At 35.6% G+C, this 21013-nt stretch overlaps 3 protein-coding genes and 2 long non-coding RNA genes across 7 annotated transcripts; 3 read left to right on the forward strand and 2 right to left on the reverse strand.

The window, feature by feature from the left end:
• Positions 1 to 1773: 1773 nt before the first annotated feature.
• On the reverse strand, positions 1774 to 2686 carry LOC137719579 (protein GLUTAMINE DUMPER 1-like). The gene has a single exon (XM_068458622.1). It carries the CDS (start codon positions 2605 to 2607, stop codon positions 2005 to 2007), a length of 603 nt encoding a protein of 200 aa, XP_068314723.1. The 5' UTR covers positions 2608 to 2686; the 3' UTR covers positions 1774 to 2004.
• Positions 2687 to 9467: 6781 nt separating this feature from the next.
• LOC137719868 (uncharacterized) lies at positions 9468 to 10171 on the forward strand. The gene is made up of 3 exons (XR_011066444.1): positions 9468 to 9632; positions 9710 to 9762; positions 10037 to 10171. It is a non-coding gene; the product is annotated as an uncharacterized lncRNA (long non-coding RNA).
• A 1100-nt stretch (positions 10172 to 11271) lies between these two features.
• LOC137719876 (uncharacterized) lies at positions 11272 to 12399 on the reverse strand. 2 transcript variants are annotated; one of them, XR_011066446.1, is made up of 4 exons: positions 11992 to 12399; positions 11772 to 11877; positions 11549 to 11591; positions 11272 to 11397 (listed from the first exon to the last, which is right to left on the reverse strand). It is a non-coding gene; the product is annotated as an uncharacterized lncRNA (long non-coding RNA). The 2 variants fall into 2 exon arrangements; XR_011066445.1 differs by lacking the exon at positions 11272 to 11397 and having other exon boundaries at positions 11441 to 11591.
• A 276-nt stretch (positions 12400 to 12675) lies between these two features.
• Positions 12676 to 15624, forward strand: LOC137719863 (uncharacterized). The gene is made up of 5 exons (XM_068458865.1): positions 12676 to 12718; positions 13323 to 14338; positions 14610 to 14678; positions 14878 to 14968; positions 15375 to 15624. Exons 2-4 carry the CDS (start codon positions 13335 to 13337, stop codon positions 14957 to 14959), a joined length of 1155 nt encoding a protein of 384 aa, XP_068314966.1. The 5' UTR covers positions 12676 to 12718; positions 13323 to 13334; the 3' UTR covers positions 14960 to 14968; positions 15375 to 15624.
• A 1530-nt stretch (positions 15625 to 17154) lies between these two features.
• On the forward strand, positions 17155 to 20617 carry LOC137743974 (uncharacterized protein At1g32220, chloroplastic-like). 2 transcript variants are annotated; one of them, XM_068483870.1, is made up of 10 exons: positions 17155 to 17399; positions 17896 to 18016; positions 18137 to 18225; positions 18524 to 18579; positions 18666 to 18721; positions 18999 to 19092; positions 19177 to 19256; positions 19426 to 19468; positions 19695 to 19786; positions 20056 to 20617. In XM_068483870.1, exons 1-10 carry the CDS (start codon positions 17344 to 17346, stop codon positions 20227 to 20229), a joined length of 861 nt encoding a protein of 286 aa, XP_068339971.1. In that variant the 5' UTR covers positions 17155 to 17343; the 3' UTR covers positions 20230 to 20617. The 2 variants fall into 2 exon arrangements, with proteins under 2 accessions (XP_068339971.1, XP_068339972.1); XM_068483871.1 differs by having other exon boundaries at positions 17156 to 17399; positions 17899 to 18016.
• Positions 20618 to 21013: the final 396 nt, after the last annotated feature.

The raw sequence follows: 21013 nt of genomic DNA on the forward strand, positions 1-21013 counted from the left end.
AGCCTACCTCTTACTTGGTTGTTTGGGTTTGTACATTTTTTTTCTTCTCACTATTAAATTTAGGGTAATGCTAGGGAGATCTTTTTTTTTACATCATGACGTGGTTAAGTGTGGATTAACGTGCTTATTTTTTATCGGTGACACATCATTTGGTTTACAAACTTGGTTTAAAAATTTGTTCTCTTCAACATTACCCTTAAATTTAGGAAAGGTCTTTCACTTTTGTGAAGATTAATCAGATTGCATAAGTTAACATGTTACGAGCTCAATTTTTTTACACACATATAGTGAAAGACCCCCTCTCACTCAAAATCCTAACTTCATCACTGATAATAATCAATTGGTCTACCAACATTTGGTTTCAACTTTACGGGGTTTCAAGATATTATGGGAAAATACGTAAGGTATATTAAAATAAATTTTAATAGAAAAGCTAATATGAGGTACATTAATTATAGAGTGCATTCAACAGTATATAAGATGTGAATAAAACGGAAAAGGATCCTCGCCGGACCCTTTTTTTGGGGATTCTACAATCGTATTTCGTTAATCGTACATCGTGAGGTCATAAATTATTTAAAATTTAAATTTTAAAATAACGAAAACTAATTGCACGATATACGATGAATAGACACGATTACAGGATTCCTAAGATCCATAAGAAAAGGATCCTGCATGAATCTTTTTTCCGAATAAAACAACCAAAAAAATCCAAGTCGGACGAATTATGTATTCGGGTCGGGCCCAATGTCGTTTCTAACAGCTAATTGGGGTAGTGGTTTTTGTTTGTCGGTCCGGCCCCATAACTCCTTTATGGACCGCATTCCCATTATTATTGTACCTGCACGTCTACAGTTACAAATATACACCGGGCTTCTGTGCACTGTAGAGCGTAGACTGTAATCACGATATCATGATAAAACCGTGTGCATTTAATGCGGCGTAAGATTATCTTTTCTTCTAATCTCTCTCATTTTCTTTTTCCTTTCATTTAAACAGTTACGATTACGCTACGTATACATCTTGTTTTGAATTTTTTATATAAAAAATAAGACAAAAAAAGCATGAGAGAGGAAAGTATGAAAATAGACGAATAATATGAAATGAGGGGAGAGAATCCTAATTCTTTCTTTAATGCGGGGACGCGGCTTCGCGTGGCGTCGCGCAGCGGACAACTCAAATATTCGTGCGTACAACGTTGCTTCCCAGTGGACCAAACCCAATCAAAATCATACACGTGTATGTCTAGCACGCATCCTAAGAAAATGGCCAAAGTCTTACCTCAGCTTTCTCGTACCCCAATCTGAAATTTCCGGGGATTGAGTTGGGTGTTGGTAGATGTCACAAATTTTTAAAAATGATCTTTATGTGTGAATGGAACGTTAATCTCGTATTTTTAATTATTTATAAAATGTTATGTATATATATATATATATATATTTATCTTTATTACACTGTCTCCAATTAATTATTCCGTAACACCACAACATTTTTTATCAATTTCATTCCCATAATGTTTGAGTTAGTGGTATTCAATGACAAGATTTAAATAATAATACGGTTTCAATTGGTAGCTAGTTTTGTTTTTTGTTTTTAATTTTGTATTATTGTCGTTCATGATATTTGAACGCCAAACCTCCATCAAGATGGAACTCAGCATGGTTAGAATTTCTTGTGCTCCGAACCCAAGCTTTTCCTATGTTTAGAAAAATGCGTGGGGAGAAAGGCAAAGAAGGATACATTATCCTTCTTAATTGGTGCAATACCGCCCTAATTAACAATTAAGCTGGAAAGATAAGAACAAAAATCTCTAACATCAACTGCTGATAATTAATTCTGCTTTAATGTCAAATCTCATCAAAACTAATAAATCTCATACAAAATTGCATTTTCCGGATCAAAACATAGAAATCCCCCAAACCCCACCAGAAAAATAACAGAGCACTCTGTTTTTTTTCCCTCTCTCAAGAAATATATGCCAAAACTGAAACAGAGCACGCTGAGTTAAGCTCGCTGGTTTTCATGTTGTACTTGTTCTTCTTGTAATCGCCTCAGCTGAGTCTCCGATTCATCGTCTTGGTTTCGAATATTTTCGGGTTCTTCGGGATCATGGGACCCCATTTCTTCTTTCGCTTTCTCGGAGCTCTCCTCCTTATTTACTTTTTTGCTCATTCCCTGTTCGTCGGCATGATCGTCAGCGCCGCCGAAAGAAGCAGCTTTCGAGCACACGGAAACCGGCGTGGCCAAGAAAGTTGGGTTCTCATTCCCTGCCATAACAACCAAAACCTTCTCCTCGAACACCTTCACTGATTTATTCGACCCGTCGCCTTTCTCGTCGCCGCCGCCGCTCTCTAAGTCTCGCTCGCCTCCTTCTCTGTCCTCCAACCGGCTCGAAAGCTTCCAGTAAGAGCAGGCAAGGATCAACAGAGAAAAAGCAATCAGACCCAACATCCCCGCCAGGCCTCCGAATAGGTAGGGCACCGGAGAGTGCCACGGCGAGCGCTGCTGCTGCTGCTGCCCCGTGGTTGTTGCAGTTGGCAGCAGTGATGATTCTAGTGGGGATTTTGCCCCCGGAGTTGCAGTAGAGAAAGCAATTACGGTTCTCATATTTATGTTTAAATATATATATATATATATATTTTTTTTTTAATTGGAGTTTAGGAAATTAGGAAGGTTTTGAGTCGATGAAAAGAAGGTGAGGAAATTTAAGCTGATGAAAATGGAGGTGGTGGGTTATGGTATTTATAGCATGGGAAAAGTGTTTCTCTCTGTTTTTTTTTACTTTAACTGTTTCACGGATTTGGCCCTGTGTTTTCTGTTGTGTTGGATCATGCTGATGGAGAGCATTAAGGGTTTTGGGGGCTATAAAATACACAAAACCGATGATTCTTGGGGCCCAAGTTATGAATTTATATTAGTGGTGCTATCGCACATATATTTTTATTTGTTACACATTTTTTTTTTTAATTTTTGGTTATCAGATTAAATTAATTAAAAAATATCAGTGTACAAAAATTAATAAGGATGTAAAAGGTAAAAAGAGATATGTAAATAGCATTACCTTGTATATTATGATAATTATATTTAAATTTGTTAGATTACGAGTCTAAAGACTAAACTACTGATCAAGATAAAATCTGTCATGATGTATGATTCAAATTCATTATCTAAAATTGAATGTATTCGTGTAACTACAAGAGTCTAACAATGAATTATGAAACGTTAACATTAGATTACACTTTCAACCCTTTTATTTATTTGGAAGTTTCAACTGTAAAAATGTTATTAAGTTATCATCCTTGTAAAGCTATATAATTTCCCATTTAAGTGTTACACCTTCTTCAAATTTAGAAGAAAACAGCATATAGAAGTGCTTCAATTAATAAAGAAACTTTTAGTTGTGACGGGAATACGGATGATACACCATGTGTTTTTATGCAAGTGGTGGAAAATTTTAATTTTTAAGTTATTAACCTTTTAACACACATAACCCACCATTTCTATATGGACAAGTGGTGTACTATATTGTGTGACGGTCATACTGAAAAGTTTCTCCAATTAATATACTAAAAGAAAGAATATAATAGGTGGTGCCTATTGCTGAAGCAATCAACTTTTCTTGGCCAATCAGCTTTTTTTTTCTTTTTTTTTGGTTCAATGTTGGCCAATGAGCTTGTTGGGTGATGATTTTAATTTGGGTGCTTTTATATTCATCTTTATCAAGTAGTGGTAATGCTCACCACTCTATTTATTACTATATAATAAGTTTAATTTTAAGATCTAATTATGTCTGTCTACTATATATATCTCAAATTTAATTCAAGTAATAATAATAAAAAGATAATGAGCAATACTACTGCTTCAGGGTGATGAGCAAAACTATTTCCTTAAAATTTTCAATATTGCACTGAAATGGATTATAAAATATCTAAATTTGAAGAGATGATGCGATTTGTTACCTTCGTGAGAGAGTGGTACTTGAAGAACATGATTAACAACAGTAATTTGTACTCTTATTACTTTTTGAAATGTGGGATGAGGAATATAAATTATTATTCTAACCCTCAACTAATAATGTGTCCACAAGGGAATGTTTTGGGTGGATGATGTAACTAACCACCTTTTACTATTTCACATTAAATTTAATACAAAACAAAGTATAACAAATACGTTGCTTTAGTAGAACAACTTATATGAAACGGATATATGGTTATTGTGACATTTTATATCAATTTTACAATATTAGGTAAAAATTTCTTTTACATATATCTTTATAGTGTAAACCGTTGACGTAAAACTTCTTGATAACAATGTATCCGTACATTGTTCTCCTACACTAAGGTTTTGTTTCATGCTTGGGTCATATCTAAAGCCAGAGTAAAAACCCACTAAGTTAATTAGTCTTAAGGGGAGATTATGTGGATCCAATGAAAATGATATGACAACAGTCATTGGATTAGGATAGAAAAGAATAGGCAATTGGTGTGTAAAGTGGCAGCAAAACTTGTGCTTAGAGCATTTCTAAAGGAGATGTCAAATTTTGAATATAAAATTTAAATTTGACAGCTTATGTGTCATTTTGACATCCTTTAAAGTTTTATTGCCCACCCGATATGCAAATTAAATTATTATTTTATTATATTATAAAATAAATGATTAAATTAATAAAAACTTAATAAAAGACATTTAATAATTATCCGGACCATTCACCGTTTATTTTTAACAAGAGGAGACCGTTCACTTACCTTGATTGAACAAAAAGGAAACGGATCAAAAACAACATTAATTGCAATGATGATTAAACCAATAAAAAATTAATAAAAAACATTAATAATTAATTTTGAAGCTGTTGTCAAATTTGACAGCAACTCTCTAGAATTGCCAATCCATGTCATTGCCACATCAGATTTGACATTTTGGTTGGAGAACATTAGTGTGGTCTTTTTTTTTTTTTTTTTAACTGTTATAGCTTATGTGAACATTTTGACATCTCCTTTGACGATGCTCATAGTGATCTGATTGATGGTGTGTCCCAATTGATACCTCCATAATTGAACAGCCATATTTATATGTAGCAACCCCACTTTCTCCACTCAAACATGTTTCTTTTCTCTTTCTAATCCACTTAAAAGAGATTTTTAAGCACAATTAGGGCAGACTTTGCAAGGTCATAATCATGTAACTCTGGCTGATGATGTAGTGAACTAAGAAAGTCAATTTTAAAAAGCTGCAAATTGAATTTTGTCGGGGTTAATTAACAGAAAAGACACGAGGAGAGTTATAGGGAGAGAGAGGTGTATGAAACATATTGCATGACTGACACGAGGAAAATAATAATAGAGAACTGGCAGTGTATAATTAGTTGGTAAGTGGTAGGATCATCACATGCTTTGTAGCTAAACAAAAGAAATGTTAATTGTAGCTTTGGATTGACTTAATAGGATCAATTATTTCATCAAGTAAAGAGAATTAGCTAGCAAGCCAAGCAGCTCAGGTGGATAAAGATTGTGACTAAGGGGAGGAGGGGCCAGGGAACATTGGGAAAATTGTTTGTGGGGGATTACGACTTTTTTTGGTGCTTTGCCATTATAATCTATCCACATGATGACACAGCCACCCTCTTTATGCTTTGCTTGCCCACCACTTTATGCTTTGCTTGCCACCCTCTCCGCCCAGCAGGTCCCATTGCCTCCGTCATTTGTCCCTTCGTTCTCCCACGCTATCTCTATCTGTATATGTATTTCAACACATTAGGAGTGTACAAAAAGGTCTCAAGTTCGAAAACCCTAGAAAAAACACCATGCGGCTGCTTTACGTATGTAAGACTAGTAATGATACGTAACGGCTGAATTTTCTATAGACGATAATCTAAATGTTTCTTTTGCTGTTACAGTACATGGGTTCATCATCATATACGGTGAGGGATCAAGGATGAGTAACATGACTTCATTATTTATTTGGTTCGTCCTAGGAAGGCATGCATGCTGCGTTGATGTTTGTAACCAGCTAGCTGGCTAGGGTTTTAATTATCATCTTTAAGCATCTTTTGTGACTCACGAGAGATTTTTCAATTTGACCGGTATACGGGATAGTATATCACATGTCACTATATTAATAGTGGAATATGTGTGCTAAAAAGTTAATAACTTAAAAAATAAAATTTCTCACCACTTCTATTAAAACACGTGATGTACCATATTTGTGCCTGTGTAATTTTCTTAATAGTTCATTTTACATATGAAAGTTGTCAATGGTGATGGATTCTTTATACACATTACACAATTTAGACAAAAAGATATATTGCTACAAGTCAGACGAGTAGAAAAAGGAGAAATACCTTTGTGTAGTTTTTGGTTTATGAGAAATTAATCATAAATCTAATAATTTTGTGTCTGCTTTAAACATTGTGTCACACAGACGTTTAAACTCTGATATTATAATTCTTTAAAATAAAAAATTTTAGAAATAAAAAAGTATAATGTGCATGATTTAATGGCAATTTTTACGAAGGAACATGAGGAATGCGTTGCAAGCAAACTTAATGTGGAATTTAACTTTATTCTATCCTAGTTTTCTGACATTTGGTACCCAAATTTTTGCTTAAACATGAACTTTATACCAACGTGTTTTGTTTTAGTCACACTCAAGTATTTTAACAACATTCTCTCTCCTTTTTCTGCTGTGTCTTGGATTCCATGTTCTACATTGTAGTTTAATTTCATGCATAAAGGCCTAAACGCAATTAGTAAATAATAATTAGCCTTTAAAAACGATTTAAAACCATTTTTACTTCATCACGTTATATACTCCCTTTCTGCCACTCAACTTAGAAAAGTTGAAATTCTTCTCTGCACAGTTAACTTTGGTATCACCCTTCTTTCCACCAAACTCAAACAGATAATTAAGGAGATGTCCATTCAACTTTTGTACTTAATCTTCCTGTTTTACCACTTAATTCGTTGTTTTCATTAGTACCTAGAAGATTATTACCGGACAGGACATATCTTTTCATGGAAAAGCCTCTACAGACTTGCAGTGTATATATAGTTCAGATTGACATCACCAACTGAGTGCAGCACCAATTAGGGTTTCTGCCCCGCCACTTTATGATAAAAAAAGTAATTAATTGGTAAGTGATGATTAGTACTATAATTAATTAAACTCCATGTAGCTAAAATAGAGAATAATATCGTATTTAAATAATTACATACATATGAAGGGATTGCCCGAACGATGTGAAATATATTAGTATTATAGTCAAAATCTATTGGACAGTACAGTACTTGTAATGGATAGGAAGCATGATTAAGCCAAAATTTGTTCATATTTAACGAAAAGGTTAGCGTCCAAACTAATCTAATTAGCAGAAAGAAATAAACCATGGTTAGGGTTTAGTGTTGGGAATCTTCTGCCCCAACATAGAAAATAAGGAGAAAGAGGAGGCGCTTGTTCCCACTATTTTAGTGGTTTTGTGACGTACCATCCTTTTAATATATGCTTTTTCCCTTGATTTAGATAAGGGAAGTAAAGTAGCACTAGCTCATACGTCCGCAGTCATCACATAATACATTGCTTGTACCAAATCACACATATAAATACACACACACACATGTTATACATGTTATATGCATTATATTACTATAACATATTTATATTTCGGTTTGGAGTAGAAACAAGCAATGAGACGATTGTTTCTACAACATCTAAGAGCGCTGGTTGTTGTATAGAAACATTTGTCTCATCATACCATCCCAATTATGTTTTTCTTTAGTATTTTGGAGGGATTCTTAGCTATCATTTATTGCAACCCTTACAAAGCAGATTCTCTCATGTATCTAAGAAAATGCATACCTTAGACAAAGACCAAATCTTAAATTGGGGTAGTGAGTTATGCAACGTCCCCGATGCTGCATATATTCTCACACTTGTAAAAGTTGTATTTCTCAGTTATATATGGGGAGTTTAATTATTTCTATTTCATTTTCGAAGGGCAATTTAATAGAGATTTAGTACACAAAAGAAGATGCAGGAATCAATACAATTCGTGAAATAGTGATTGCTTCAAGAAATTTTTCATTGTGACCGGAATACGGATGGTACACCATGTGTTTTTATATAAGTGGTGAGAAATTTTATTTTTTAAGTTATTAACTTTTAACATACATATATTATCATTTGTATAGTAATCATACTGAAAAATCTCTCCATTACTTCAGTGTAAAGAATAAAGATTATTGCTAGGGCACACTCATCAAGTCGTTTTATGCGCATATTATAAAAACAGGAGGACCCAAATTTTGGCTAATATTCGAAAATATAATCTCTCTTCCTTTTCTTTTCATAATACTGTTGCATAGTTGCATGCACGGTGTGAAAATTTGATGAATTCAAAATTCCAAAATTCTGTTTATCTGATTTCTTCCAAATTATGATTCTAATTAGATTTGTAAATCCCACCGTGAGTTGGCCTTTGCCATTCACAAAAGGTCACTGTTTGCAGGGTGTTTTTATTTCTTCTTTTTTTGACTCACAAGGCATAAGAGTCAATGTCCACAGTGGAGGCCACTGGCCACAGATTCATATTTGTTTGAAAAATCAACCTTTTCTTCTTCTTATTTTTCCCAATTTTTTATTGTTTTTATTTGTTCTTTGTTTTTATGGATTCATGGATGCCAAGGCCAGTTGAACAAGAAATATATCAACTCTGGTTTCCTTCATAGCTAAGATCTGAGTGATTTGGATTCAAGTTTTTATCAGACCATGCTGATTTGACACTGCTTAACCAGTGACTCATTTATGCTACCATACAAGAATTTTCACATTTAATGTTATAGGACTTTTTTTTTCACTAAAATGATTCTAAAACGTATAATTGATGATAGTAATGCAAGAATGGAGCCAGAAAAATTTATAACGGACTACAATTTTTTTTTTCAAACTCAGTTTTTAACAATTAAATATGCTGTAATAACATTCAAGAACCATATCTAACCATTGGACGGTAATTATACTAACCTAGTTTTTGGTTGAATTTAGTAGCAATCAAATACTGGATTTGAAAACAAGATTGGGCTCAAAACTTGAGCCCATCTCCACTTGAGGAAAATCCAGGGCCAGTTTAGACTTACTGAAAAGGTTTCTAAGGCAGAAAGCAAAATCCAAACAATATTGTTTTTATATCGTGAATAGAGGTGGAAAAAAATACCAAAAATCTCAAACCGTACCCAAAATATCCCAAAACCGAATCAAAAAAATTTCAAACCGAAAATCCCAAAAAATTCGATACCTAATCCCAAACTGATTCTGAAATTTTGGTATAGGAATTGGTCGCACAATCTGACTTTTTTGGTAGCCCAAACGGAACTGAAGTTAAAATAGATATAATTTTAGATATTATAGGCTGTTGGATTGGTTGAGAATTAATCTCAGCCGTTCATTCAAAATGAAACCCTCAGACTCCCTCTCGCCCCCTTTCCTTCAGAGTCTCTCTCAATCGCTCTCTCTCTCGAAAAACAAGTTCGAACGCCGCTCCCGAAACAAAAAAAGGGGTTGGAATCCGATGTCGAACGGAGAAGATTACAACTCAGAGGGGCCGGAGGAGCTCACGGCCGAGCATGCAATCTAAGTCTATGGTGAGAATTTAAAGTTTTTGTTTTTGTTTCCGACAATAAAGTTCTGAACTTTGTTTGTACGTTGTTAATCGTTTCAGGAAGTACAACAAGACCAAGAACTTAAAAAGCTCCAGAAAGAGCACAAAGCCAGGTGGGTTCACCTTGCTCTATTTGTTAAACAATGTTTTGATTTTTTAAGGTTTCGGTTTGTTGCTTTATAAATGTTGGAAATTAAATTCATTAGATTGAGCTGGACTGTGTTCTTATGAAAATGATAACTAGATTGCAGCTATCTGCCATTTTACTTGTATGATGGTATCCACTAGATAAACTTCTGTAGAATGGATCGATGGTTGAGTTACAGTAAGCTATTTTGAGAGTTTAGATAGAGGGAGAGATTGAATTTTTTTTTTGTGGGATTGAAGGGTCAGACTTCGGAGGGTACTGTGAAGGTGGAGAGGAAGTGGAAGAAGACGGGAGGAAGTGGAAGAAGACGTGAGAGATAGAAGAGAGATACTGTCCTTAAAATGTATTTTTACCCTCTTTTGGTTGACAAGGAGGATTTCATTAAAATGTAGTTTATATATCGTAAAAATTCATGATAATTATATGAGAAATTTTTTGAAATGTCATATGAACTTGTACTCATTTTTTAATGTCATATAAACTAAAATTTAAGCAATTTGTCTGCAACAATGTTTGTTGCCGGGTATCAATCACATGAAAGCTTCTTAGCTTGATTCTGGATCTTTCTCCTGTTTCTGCTACATCTTCCCCAATTCTGATTCTCTGTTTCTTTCGTCCACTCTCGGTTCACGATTTCGAGATGGCTTACTGTTTATATTTTGGAAACAAGGCCGCCGGTGGCAACCCAAACCATTTTAAATGAACTTTGATGGGGGAGCAAGAAAGGTGTCTTATCATTTATTGAATAAGATTGAAGCTTTTTCTTTGTGTCACTACAACGCATCATGGTCAATACAGCTTTTGGAAGTAGATCATATCTGTGAAGTAAATGAAAATATGCATGTGATCATCACTAAGTAGATTGAACAAACTCTGGAAACGTGGGTGCAAACCAATGCAAACAACATTATCAATCCTCTAATTGGGGAGCCGACTGAAAACTTGAAAAGAATTTTTAGGTATGGTGGCATAAGGGGTTTCAAGTTTGCCATCAGACGTCGTAGACCAGCACATGTCTGAGCTTGTCCCGTAAATACAAACTCCAAAATGTCACTGAATCCATCAATATCTTGACTTGGAGGATTTTTGCTGTCAGATGAAGGCCAAACAAGATATCCAATGCTGTTTACAACAAATAATGAGAGTGAGTTCAGGTTAACATTTCCATGCTGGATATCAAGATGTTTCAACCCTTTCAAAACGCCATTGTATTAAAATACAGAGTTATTTAATTACCAACCAATAATAGAGAATTTATCATACCTAACAAAGTTATAGGTTAAAAACTAAAAATATTTATAAAATTAACTACCTAAAAATTATTTTCTTCAAGTCTTCAGTCGGGGGTTCCCCAGTTAGAGGATTGATAATGTTGTTTGCATTGGTTTGCACCCATGATTCTAGAGTGTATGTTCAGTCTTCTGAGTGATGATCACATGCATGTTTTCATATACTTCGCAGATATGATCTGCTTTCAGGAGATGTATTGACCTTGATGCGTTGTAGTGATACCAAGAAAAAGCTTCAATCTTATTCAATAAATAATAAGACACCTTTCTTGCTAACCATTCCTTCAAACACATTTTGAATGTTGGTCGGCCTTGTTTCCAAAATTTAAACAGTAAATTATACAATCATAGTAATAAAGTGAAAACTTAATCATACAAATAGTAATAAAGTGAAAACATAATCATGCAAATAGTAATAAAGTGAAAACATAATCACTAATTTATGAACAAAAAAACACTTACAAATTGAGTATTCTTGGGTCACTGGCCATCTCGAAACCGTCAACTGAAAGTGGATTAAAGAAACAGAGAATCAGAATTGGGGAAGAACACGAAACCTTATAATTGCAGAGAATCGCAAAACATAAGTATTCAGAAGATGTAACGGAAGCAGTAGAAAACATAATCATACAAATAGTAATAAGGTGAAAACATATTCACTAATTTACAAACCAAAAACACTTACAAATGGAGTATTCTTGGATCACTGGCCATCTCGAAACCGTGAATCGAAGGTGAACGAAAGAAACAGAGAATCAGAATTTGACAGAATTGGGGAAGAACACGAAACCCTAGAATTGCAAAACAAAAGTATTCAGAAGATGTAGCGGAAGCAGAACACATAATCATACAAATAGTAATAAAGTGAAAACATAATCACAAATTTATAAACAAAAAACACTTACAAATGGAGTATTCTTGAATCATTGGACATCTCGAAAACCGTGAACCGAAAGTGGACAAAGGAAACAAAGAATCAGAATTTGATGGAATTGGGGAAGAACACGAAACCCTAGAATTGCAGAGATTCGCAAAACAGAAGTATTCAGAAGATGTAGCGGAAGCAGGAAAAAGATCCAAAATCGAACTGTCAAGCTAAGAAGCTTTCAGGCGATTGATACATGGCAACAGACATTGTTGCAGAGAAAGAGAATCGATAGTTTGTAGAGAGAGAAAGAAGCTTGATGAAGAAGTTGGTGCGAGCCGTGCGGCTTTACATTCGGTGCGGCTGTTTTTGGTTGGGAGGGTGAAACGGAGAAAATGAGGAGAGGGACGGGCGCAGGTAGCCAGGTATGCTAGGGTAACTAATGTTGGACTAGACTAAAGAGAGGGAGTGGGTTTAACCTCATAATAGGTTAGTAATAATATAGTTCAAATTTGATATCTTCTTAAGATATTATTTTGACAAGTTTAGATATTGAAATAGTTGTATCTCTACACCCAACTTATCCATCAAACATTCAATTTTACCCTTAAATAAATAAATTAAAATAATAATATTACAACCCTAAACCCACTGATCTAAAAGGAAAACACTTTTTTTTTTTTTTATCTCTACATCCCTTCGTATTTTCATGTAATCCCACATCCCTGACGATTTCAACGACCACAATTCCATCTTCACCTTGTGCTGTAAGAACAAGCCAAATCATATTAGCATGCTTTGCTAGATTACGATAAAATGTAATGAGAAAAACCAAAAGTTTTGATGATGATACGATAATTTTTAGATTTAGTATTATAAATAATCACGGTTGTGTTGTAGGGGTATTTTTATAGATGTTAATTTGTTGGGTTTTTCATGAATGGTGTTGTATGATTTGGATATGGCTCTCAGTTTCCTCCCTAATGTCAATTGTAATAATCGATATCTTCTTATTCTTATTGGAATCTTATAATTGTATATAAGAAATATCGCATATGGGGATTTTGATTTTGATTTGAAGAAGATGTAACCGGCCCATTCTTTTTGCTCAATGATTCTTGTTCAACTGTTATTATTGAATTCTGTGTGGAATGCCGTTTGGTTTTGGGTGGTATTGTGTTTGGACCGGTTTTCTGTTTTCTGTTGTTGATTGAAATCAAATCTTTGAGAGTCTCTTTTATTTTTCATTATTTTGAAGTTGCTTGAGTTTTCATCTCTAAACTGTACTATTCTATACTACACATTATTCTCTTTGACGGTTTTCTTGAGATTAATTATTGGTCACCTATTCCTACTGATGATCCTACCCAGGACAAGATACAAATGTCGAACAAGGATTGCTATTTTTACGTGCAGTTTCTGAAGCGAGTTTGCAAACTTAACATCAGTCAACTGTTACTATTCAAAAAGGGATCTACTTCTAAGAGGCCAGAATTTGAAGTTGTGCTTGCCAACCAAGATGAAAAATTTCCCCTCTGGATGGGAATACTTATCAAGGGTTCCAATATGCATTTTGTTGGGGGTGACAAGTATTTCAGGTCTGAGAATTTTTCTTACTCTGAGTTGTGCCTGTGGACTCTGCCCAACTTAGAGGTCTACACCCTTGACCCTACATCCCAAACCCTCTATAAGGACAGTAACTTTCCCAACCTTTCTGGTCCCAAGTGCACACCTATCGTGGTCACCCTTGGGGATGAAAACAAAGCATATGTCCTTTCAACAAATGCAAACCACTTTTCTGATATAGCTGAACCACCTTTCGAGGTTTTTGATTTTGTTTCAAAAACCTGGGAAGCTCTCCCTCCCCCCCCTGACCACCGTGGCCATATCATTTCCCACTATGCTATTGGGCGCAAGCTGTATGTTAATGCCGAGCTATTTTCATTCGTTTTTGATGCAGGCGAAGCCATATGGCACCGTGACATCCCATTTAAGTTTCCCCATCTTGCATGCTCTCTAGAGTATAATGGCTTTCTAATTGCCCAGCCCTTCAACTTAAGAGGTCTTGTTGCCTATAACTTGGACTCATTTGGGATCAAAAGTCCTTATCAGTGTCTAGATCAGCTACAAGAAGTATTCGAGGATCGCTTTTACGACTCCGATTGCTCTCTCACCCGTCTTGACGATAATGGCCGCATGTGCCTCCTTTATCAAGGCATGCCTTTCAGCTATTCCCTTAGGTTGTGTGCACGTGTAGCGGTGTTTCAAGTATTTGTCTCAAACTCTACCGACAATCCAGTTGTCACTGCCGTTCTAGAGGCTGTCGAAGAGTATGATATCCAAGACTTTACACTTGGTGATTACGGTGCTTATTCTACATTCATCATGTAAGCAAACGTTTTCCGATATCCTTTTTCTTTAAGTTTTGCTTTAACATTGATCTGCATTTCGATTACCATAATGGTGATGTATTTCTTAGTATATTATATATGGCTGTGACATACTTCAATATATGTTTGCCTTCTTTCATGCATTATGGTGTTTTTTGAATTCCAAGTGTTTCGTATCCTTTTGTACATTCCCAATACTTTAGCCTAGGTGAAGTCCTGATTACTTTAGCCTAGGTGAAATCCTCATTCCCTGCTGGTCATTTTGTAGGTATGATGGTCTGAACAAGGACGATACTGAGGCTGATGTCACAAACTCAACTCTTTCTGGCTTGGACAGGTGCGGTCTGCGAGTGAGACCGTAATTGTAACGGTCATTGTTTGTATGTGTTTGTTAAATTTTGTATGATCAAATGCATATTTTATGTTATTGTAAGTGGGCAACATGTTTGTAAACCGGATCACAATGTTCCTTATTGCCTTCTTGTCGATGAAATTACGTTCCCTGTAATCAAATGTTTTGTTTGTATTCTTGACAGTCGCAGAGGCGTGGGCAAGCATGCCGCGGAGTTTGTCACTGATGCTGATATGCATAAAAAACCAAAAACTACACTTTGTTAAATAGGCGAGGTACACAACTGAATTTGTTTCTTTTTTTCATTTACTTTTCGTAAGTTCTGATTCCAGTCAGTCTTTTAACTTGATAATTTCTCCGTGAGTTGTTCAATTTTCTCTCCTCTCCCCCTTGGATCTAGATCGTCGATCTCTTGATAAGGCTTATATGTATGTATATTAAAGACAAACCCAATGAAGGGTTATATATTATATATGTATCAAATGTTATTTGTTAAATCCAAAATACCCTTTGATCTCTAATATGTGTGGATGACGGGGATGTAAATTTCTCTAATATGCTCCGTAAACCTCTTGTTTTTGCCTCTGATTGATTTGGGAATAATATGTGTTTATAGCACGTGAAGGGATCTTGAGACTACTGAACTCTGCATTGACTAACGTACAAGTTTTCTGGTTGCAGATTTGGTAATGCAGTGTCACGGGACACGGTTTCTGGGCATGGCATGGAACTAAAAATCATCTCTGAATGCGCTAGCGCTGAGAACAATAGCTATATTACTTAGCAATGGGTATTCTACTCTTTTATCTTGATCAATCAACTCTTATAACTGTAGTAGCAACTTAATTTCATTAGCACTGTCGTATTTAATCAATTTCAACTCACTTGGTAATGAATGGTTGCGTATGTAGTTTTATGCAATTTGCTGGTTCAAATGTGCAAACATTCTTTCTTTATTCAAGGCACTGTAGTGTCGGATTTGGCCGGTAGCGTAAACAGTAATATGTTGATTATTTTATCTAACCCGTTCATATTATAATTTATCTGCAACATAACGTTAAGGGAAATCGATAAGCATACAACTTTCAAGCTTGGGTGTAGTTAATAGTTAAAAGTGCATATTCTGCTTGAGTGGGGAATGCTGCACGTTCCAAGCTGGAGATTCTCGGGTACTTGAGTTTCTTTCTTCCCTTCGAGTGCCTTTTGAATTTTAACCTAATATGCAGAAGATAGGACTGATAAGAAACGTTAGGGATGAGACCGCTTCTTCGGGCAGTTTCCCATGCCTGTTATTGATCCACTGAGACTTCTCCTAGCGATTTAGCGAAGTGAAGCATTCAAGTGAAATACATAACTACATTTTTATTTCTCTTGATTTCGTGTCCCCATTGTAAACTGACTTGAAAATGCTCGATCAAATACAATCACATAAGTGAGAATTAAGAGATATGTTAATGAGTTTCTTTTAAAAGTATGATTCTTTATAGATTCTATTTCAACTCATGTTTCGAGCATAATGTTTTATAGTATTAGTAAAACACTTAACGTTAAACTGTAAAGTAATAGGTTGAACGGTAAGGTGACGGATAATTTTTTGAAACAGTTTCCTTGGCATTCCACGAGAATCAATCATTTGGACACGCCGGCCATTTGTCCACTTCCCACCACCTTGACTCTTGAAAGTCTCGGTGTTGGCATCCCCGCCTTTTTTTGCTAGAAAAAAAATACACCATCAAGATCTTGTGTTTTCACTGCAAACTATGAACTGGCAACGTACGATGATTGGCTACTACGGAAATTAACCTATGAAGTTAAATCTTATATTCAGATCCTTTTCAATGCGCTCCAGTGGCTCCACCACGAATAAATGTCTTTGTGTGGTCCCACTTTAGCATGTTCCATATTTGAAAACTCATGAAGTTTGTTTATTTGTCTTTTTTTTTTTTTTTTGAAGAAACGATATTATTAACATTAAGAGGGATGAGATGGACTTAGCATTATAATAAACTAGCAATAATATGGTTCAAATTCGATTTTGACGATAATCGAACCTATGACCTCTCACTTACAAGTGAAAAGGAATACAACTAGACCGTAGTACCATCCATTTCTTCTTCCACTACCTTGGTCCATCGATATAGTGCCTCATTCAATAAACCTGGTGTTTGGATATTTTTTGTACACCAAGCTCTGATGAATAAAAGAAAAATAGCGCCATGTGAATGTGAAACACAACAAATGATATTCTTATTATATATTCTTATTATCTTTCTAATAAATATGAGACCGATATACGTTTGTGAGTCCTACCTCTATTAGATCTGATACAAGTACAAATAGTGGTAATTCAAGAACTACTCGAAACACAAAGCTCGGTGCGAGTACCTACACGGTAGACTCGCTTATGAGCAGTTCCCCTTGGCCTTCAAGGAACCACATGTCACCACCATTATGCGCCATCTGTTCTCTCTCAAACTCTCTCTCTCTCTCTCTCTCTCTCTGTCTATACCAAACGACGAGTTGTCTGGAAAGAAGAAGCTAGACTTTCCGATTATCTGTGCTCCGGTACTCTCCGTGAAAGCAAATCGAAGAACCAAAACTTAAGAAACCCTAGAAAAAGGAGGGATTCTGAAGAGGAAAATTTGAAAAAATGAGGATGGTCGTGTCGCGGTTGATCCAACCAAGATCATCACTTCCAAGGCTCTTGTATGTCGTCTATTTTCAATTTTGGCTTTTAATTTTGTGTAATTGATACTTAATTTCACATATCTGCACTGCTAATTTAAGGTTTTGAATGTGATTCTTTTGGGAATTTTGTTTTTGTTTCTGCAATATTATGCAATGCATTGCTTGGCTGCTGATAAAGAGTGGGAATTGGGAAAATAATGCAAAACCCAAAATTGATTGATTGGTATCTTCGTTTATTAGGTTTCGTTTTCAAGTTCTGTGTTTTGGGTTCTATACAACGAAATTGTATCATCTGGGTTTATGAATATGTTAAACTGTTTTCGGATTATATAAAGCCGTGGGTTGTTCTGCCTTGTTGAATTTGTGGTTGAAAATGAATATAATAATGTTTAAAAAAAAATTATGTACTTTTTTTTGTATTTGGTTTACTTTTTGGTTCCGGAATCCAGTAGGGTTCTAACAATGATAGTAAGAGGAGAATTGGGTTTTCCTTACTTTCTGATTTCTGTAAAAGCAGTGTATCGGATGCACTGAAGAATGGTAGGTATCTAACAACAGACTCTAATAAGGTTGATGAACCCTTCAAAGTTGAGGAAGCTGAGACTGTCAACATTCCCCCTCCTCCAACTGATAAGGTACTATATCGTGGCAAAGAGCGTTGGAGATTTGAAACTTCTATTTCATCATATAATTTTATCGTCTTCATCTCTATCATGTAGTATTATATTTTTTGACTTCTAAGCTTCGTAATTTAGTTGCTTGTCTTGGGTGGAAATGGATTTGTTGGCTCACATGTTTGTAGAGAAGCATTGGGTCGGGGCTTGTCTGTTGCTAGCCTTAGCAGGTATAACTCAACTCTATATATTTGATGTTTGGTTTCTGCGTGCTGGTTAAGTTGATGTCCATGGATTTTTCATTATTGTTGATCAGTTTAGGCCTGTACCCATCTCAATGCTTGCTATAAAAGAAGGGAATACCATCAGACTGTGATGTAATTTATTTCCGAATTATTTCTTGGAGACCAATTTTCCTAATTCTTTAGCCTACTAGATAAGGAAAATTTTACACTCCCATCACCTTGTATTTGATTGTTTTGATTCCATACCATCTCACTTTTAATGCTTTCTTATTTTCCTTCTCAGATCTGGTAGGTCAAAATTACATGATTCGTGGGCCAACAGTGTGACCTGGCATCAAGGTTTGCTTTGTTGCAATAGTATTTTATCGACGACCCATAATTGTGTTTTTTGGTAGATACTCCTCTAAAAAAATTTCCATTTTCAGGAAACCTTCTATCGCTTGAGTCATTAAAGGATGCTTTCAATGGTGTCACGTCCGTTGTATGTATTCCCTTAATCCTCTGTCTTACTTGATCTCAATCCACTGATACGTAGTAAAGACATATGTGTACACATGTTCTCTAACCACGTGATATATTGTCCTTCCCCTCCCCCTTCCAATTTTGTTCAGGATGTGCTTGTTTTATAGAATGAAAACTCTCCATCCCATTGTTCTTGTTTTATAGAATGAAAACTCTCCATCCCATTGTTCTTCATGCTTAGCTTTCATTACTGGATCAGGTTTGGATTGTTTTCCTAATAAAGTTTCTTGTCCTAGATATCCTGTGTTGGTGGGTTTGGCTCCAATTCTTACATGTATAAGATTAATGGGACTGCCAACATCAATGCAATTAGAGTTGCCGCTGAACAAGGTATATATTCATTTATGTTCTTTTTCTCCGTCAAGCTACTTCTTTTGCTTATTTATGGTTAAACAATTGGCGTTGATCCTGCAGGCGTGAAAAGATTTGTGTATATCTCTGCTGCTGATTTTGGTGTGGCAAATTACTTACTGCAGGGATATTATGAGGGAAAGGTGCCATGCTCAATGATAACTACGTATATGCTTTATTAAAGTTTACTTGTATGTTTGTCGCTAGTTTTTAACGACTGCTGGAAGAATTAGCATAATGAGTCTGCTTGTAATGCTTAACATTTCTAATTTATCTGACACAAAGTCCTTTACTGTATCTTGGTCAATCTAGAGAGCTGCAGAGACAGAGCTACTAACCAAATTCCCATATGGAGGTGAGGTTTCTTACTCTCATCATTTTTTTTCTTCAATTGATGGCTAAAATATGAGAAATTATTTGGTCATCGGTTACATCTTGTCTCAAATTTCAATCAATATCTTCTTAAACATTAAGTTACTATGTTCTTGAAACCAAGCGCTGTAGACTGAAGCTTTAGTTTCATGGTTTTTGTTTCTTACAATTGGGACGCTTCTATTCACAATTTACTTGCCCTTTTTCAGGAGTGATTTTGAGGCCTGGATTTATATATGGGACTCGAAGTGTTGGGAGTGTGAAGATACCTCTTGGTGTAATTGGTTCTCCACTTGAGATGGTAAAGTGTTAGTTCCTCGTGTATTCTGCATTGATGGCATGTTTACTTTCAAGGGAATAGGAATTGGAATCATTCCGATTCTTCACCTCCCTGCGTTTACTATATCATTGGTATTAAAATCGTTCCAATTCCCAACTTCCCCGATGTTTATTAACACATGAAATTGGAAAACGTGCACTTGTTATTTTTCCTTTGTTCTTGACAAAAATATTCTCAGATTAAGAAACCTGAAGGGATTAACTGATTCATATTCAAATATACGACTGCAGCTATTTCAAAACACGAGACCCCTGAGCCAGCTGCCACTTGTTGGGCCTCTCTTTACTCCTCCAGTGAATGTAACCTCTGTGGCAAATGTTGCCGTTAGAGCAGCTACTGATCCTGTCTTCCCTCCTGGGATTGTAGATGTCCAGGGTATCCAGCGTTATACCCAGAAGAAGTAGAGATGCATAGAGCCCCTTCCCTTTTTGTTTCGTTCATCAGTGCAGGCTGCAGAGTATGATGTTAAGCTGCCAAAATTTTTTCCATGAAGATCCTGGTTTTTCGCTGTTAGCCGAGAATCTTGATATGAAGATTTCATCGGTTTCTTTGTCTTCACATGTTGCAATGGTTAATAACGTGTTAAAAAGCACAGATTTACTTGTTCAATAATTGCTTCCCCAGCTGAACATGTTACGAGTTTGGCGTGAAGAGGATGACCGTTACTTTTCGGTCACTTGATTTATCATTGTATCTTGGTCCCTTGCAACCTGGGATTAAAATAGCAAACTTCTGTCCCTCGGATTTTTCTTATTTGAAGTGAAAATAAGAGCTCGTGTTTTTGTTTGAAAATGCTTTTAAAATATCTTCTTGTTATAAATTTGTTGAAATTGTCATTATAAGTAGACGCTTCCTGAAAAAGGCACTTGAGATTGAGAGTGCTTCACCTTTAGCGGGTTTGCTTTTTCTAGAACGAGTGTTTTTACGTTGCATACACTTATTAAGTTTTCTTGCTCAACGTGGTTAAAAGTCATTTTTCGGTTGACAGAACACTTGTAGATTTTACAGAAGCAGTGGCAAACATGCCCTAGAGAAGTGCTCATGCACAAAAGTGCTTTCTAGAAAAGTACTTTTAAACCGGCTTGGAAGTTGGAACACATCCTACTGGAGTACTAGTAACCAAAACGGGCAATTGGATGCGGAAATAGATGAACCCGACCCGGTTAAATAGTTTACTTGTATAAAAAT

This window comes from Pyrus communis, chromosome 1 (assembly GCF_963583255.1).
Source record: "Pyrus communis chromosome 1, drPyrComm1.1, whole genome shotgun sequence".
Taxonomy (NCBI): Eukaryota; Viridiplantae; Streptophyta; class Magnoliopsida; order Rosales; family Rosaceae; genus Pyrus; species Pyrus communis.